General features: G+C 53.3%; 1 protein-coding gene across 1 annotated transcript; it reads left to right on the top strand.

Annotated features, from left to right (window-relative positions):
- The first annotated feature begins 656 nt into the window (after positions 1 to 656).
- Positions 657 to 1,429, top strand: TCIM (transcriptional and immune response regulator). Its single transcript, XM_027667085.1, has one exon. The coding sequence runs from the start codon at positions 720 to 722 to the stop codon at positions 1,038 to 1,040; it is 321 nt and encodes a 106-aa protein (XP_027522886.1). The 5' UTR covers positions 657 to 719; the 3' UTR covers positions 1,041 to 1,429.
- Positions 1,430 to 3,494: the final 2,065 nt, after the last annotated feature.

Consider the following 3,494-nt stretch of genomic DNA (forward strand, 5'->3'; position numbering starts at 1 on the left):
CCAGCCCCGGTGAGCAGGAAATTTAAGAAAAAGGACACTGGAGGCAGGAGCAGGGCAGCAAACTGAGAATTTTCCTGCTGCCCCGAGAGCATTGCCATGTGCAGCTGGGCAGCCGAGGGTGTAAAACCTGGGCATCCCCTGCCTTTGGGACAGCACTTTCCAATTAGAAAATGCAGCTCTGTGTGCACTAAAGATGAGCTACATCTGCTGGGAAGCAGCAGAAAGGCCCCCATGCCCAGACAGGAGCAGGTTTGCAGTGTTACAGAGCCAAGTGCTGGGCCGTGTGTGCAGGCTCCAGCCAACACCTCTTGCTAGGATTGCAACAGTTCTCACCTGGAGTTTTACAGGTTTATGATATGATATATTTTCTGCACGTGATGCTTTTCACGTGCAACAAGGGCAGGAGTGGAGTTTGGGCTGTGCTGGCTCAGTCTCACAGCAGTGGTTGAAGCCTGTTCTGTGGTGGGCCAAAGAAAAGCCATTTCTGTTGCAGAAGCAGAGAGAACTTTCCATCTTTTCCGCAGGATGGGAACAAGTTGGCAACTTAACTGTTAAACCGGCCTGCGACTGTTGGGCGTTGACATCATCATGATCTCACCAGTGTAACCTGAGCCCTCCAGCTTTTCCTCCAGCCTGCCCTTAAATACCAGTCCTGGAGCCAGCACAGCACCCATCTCTCCTACTTGGAGCCCAGGGCAAAGCCGGCAGCACCCACGTAGATGAAAGCAAAGCCAAGCTCCAGCCCTGCAGCCATGTCGACGTCCCTGCGGGTGAGCCCCTCGGTGCACGGCTACCGCTTCGACACCGCCCTGCGCAAGAAAGCCACGGCCAACATCTTCGAGAGCATCACCCAGGAGTCCCTGCAGAAGCTCTTCAGAAACTCCGGGGACAAGAAGGCGGAGGAAAGAGCCAAGATAATCCTCGCCACCGACCAGGACGTGGAGGAGAAAACGAGAGCGCTGATGGCACTAAAGCAGAGGAGGAAAGACAAACTGCTCCAGTTCCTGACGCTTCGGAAATTCTTCATTAAAGTTCACTGAGCTGGCAAAGGGAGCAGAAATGGAGGAGAACATTTGGGGACGGGACTGTTTGTGACCTCCTGCCACACTCAGCATGCTCCACTGCCCCGTGGAACTGGGGACCTGACTGACTGCCCGCAGGGCTTCAGCCCCGCAGCAAACTGTGCACCGAGGGCGGCGTCAGTGCCCAGGGTACCATCGGTGCCCAGGGCAGCATCGGTGCCCACAGCAGCATCAGTGCCCATGGCAGCGTTGGTGTGGACAGCAGCACTGGTGCCCGTGGTACCATCAGTGCCCAGGGCAGCATCGGTGTGGACAGCAGCGTCGGTGCCCACGGCAGCATCGATGCCCACGGCAGCGTTGGTGCCTGTGGCAGCGTTGATGTGGGTGGCAGCGTGGTGGCCAGAGGCTCCCAGAAGGAGGGCAGCTCCCAGAAGGAGGGCAGCTCCCCGGGGGAGGCAGCCAGGCTCCTCTGGGCAGCCGTGGGACTGAGATGTGGGGGATCCCCCCACTGCCGGGTGTGACTCCGGCCCTTCTGACAGACTCGGTGCTCACTGACTTCACCCGGGGGCTCTGCCCTCTCAAACTCGCTGTGTTGAAGCCTGAGCCCTGCAGAGCCTCCTGTTGTGGCTGGTGGGAGGCTCTGGAGACCCATCAGCTCCTGATCAGGGTCACTCTGCATCTGTTCAGTGTGAGGTGCAGCAAGTCCAGCCATCAGGGAACACGTTTGCTCCAGAGTAACTCTGCACAACTGTACCTTTCCTTCCGAAGCTCTTTGTGTGCAGTAAAAGTCATTTGCACAGAAGCAATAATAATGACAGATCTCCTTGAATTTACTGTGAAGTTCCTTAATATTTTGTTCACTTCCCATTAACACTAAAAATCTAAACATAATAACTCCGGTTCTTCTCTGTGTAGGTTATGGTTGCTATTAGATGAGTACTTACTTCATGGTAATATTTTATGACAATGTTATTATTCTATCGACTATAATTTATTGCATACGGTAACCTGGAAATTAATAAATTATGAAGTAAATATAAATTATCTTGTCTGAAATGCTCAGTTCTCCTAGAGTGGTGGGGTTAGACTTTTTTGCTCATTTCATAGAGACTTAGTTGAGGAGCAGACTACCTGCACCTCTCCTTCCTCGCCCTGGTGTGGCTTTGGCAGCCCATCCTCAGGAGCTGCAGCAGCCCCCGACTTCCCTGCAGCCCCACCATCCCACCTGGCAGCACCAGTTTGGCCCATGGTTGCTATGGTGACTACAGCATCCCCCAGAAATACCTCACCAAATTTATTGTAGACCAACTCCAGTGTTAGTTCCCTCTCTGTGATAAAGGAGAACGACACCTTCTGCAAGGAGGAAAGAAGGTTTAGAAAATGAGGGTCCAGGGCCAGGGTGGGCAGCGAGGCTCGTTGGTCCTTGGCATTCCCCTAGAGCAGAGTGGGAGCCTGGACTTGGCTCCTCACCATCCAAAGAACCAGAAGTGAGTTATGAAGCTTTGGCAGTGAAATTGGACAGTTTTTCTGCAGGTTGTGCTGCACTATCATGATAGACGATGCTGAAAATACTTAAAAATAGCCAAGAGTGGTTATTTATAAGTCTGTCCTTTAATAACCTGCTGGGTTAGAAAAAAACATTCCCATGACTCTGCTTAGAGCAACAAAGATAAAGCAGCTTGGAAGAGTGATAGCCCAGCTACAGTTTTTTTGCCTACAGTAAGAACTGTAAATTGCCTATAAGTCAGGGAGACCAGAAATAACCCTTTACATTGCCTAATAGAATGGGCAATTGTAATTATTTATGGCTGGAGGGGAACACGTGGTGATTGCCCCTCCCAAGAAGACTAGAGAGAGCTGTTTGGGGATGAACCTGTTTTAAAGAGCCTCCAAAGGCTTTTCAGAACTGCCCTTGCTCAGAAAAATCTGCCTCAGAGCAGGTTTGCTCCGGAGGAAGTTGTCAGTTTTCCAGCCCTCGACCTCTCCCAGGGCACTGTCCCACACTCACTGCAGCTGTTGCACCCACCCACGACACATCCCCACAAACTGCCTCAAATGGGCTGTTTCCAAAAAAGGCCAAACAGGGCCCCTCAGTGGCCGCCCACTGCCCGGACCTGCCCCCTCAGCCCCTCCTGTCCCGGGGGATGCAGCGAAGTTTCTCCTGCTCTGGTGGCTTTTCCCATCAGAGCTGTTTCCTGTGCCACAAACACTCACAGCAGAAGCCAAACACAGAGCCCCCAAACCCACGTGTTACTTGCTGGGACCTGACAATGCTGCTGCCAAGGATGCTCTGAGAACACCCCGTGGGGACCAAATCAGCTTTACTCTGTCCCACTGCTTCCCACAGCCCCAGCTCTGCCTGTGGGGCTTTGCTCCCCCCTCCCCTGCCTGGGCCATTTGGGGTGCCCACAATGCACCCCCCGTACCAGGGCCAACAGTGGGTTTGGCAGAGCCTTGTCACTGTCCCCAAAA

The sequence above is a fragment of the Corapipo altera genome, unplaced genomic scaffold (assembly GCF_003945725.1).
Source record: "Corapipo altera isolate COAL_440 unplaced genomic scaffold, ASM394572v1 275, whole genome shotgun sequence".
NCBI classification, from domain to species: domain Eukaryota; kingdom Metazoa; phylum Chordata; class Aves; order Passeriformes; family Pipridae; genus Corapipo; species Corapipo altera.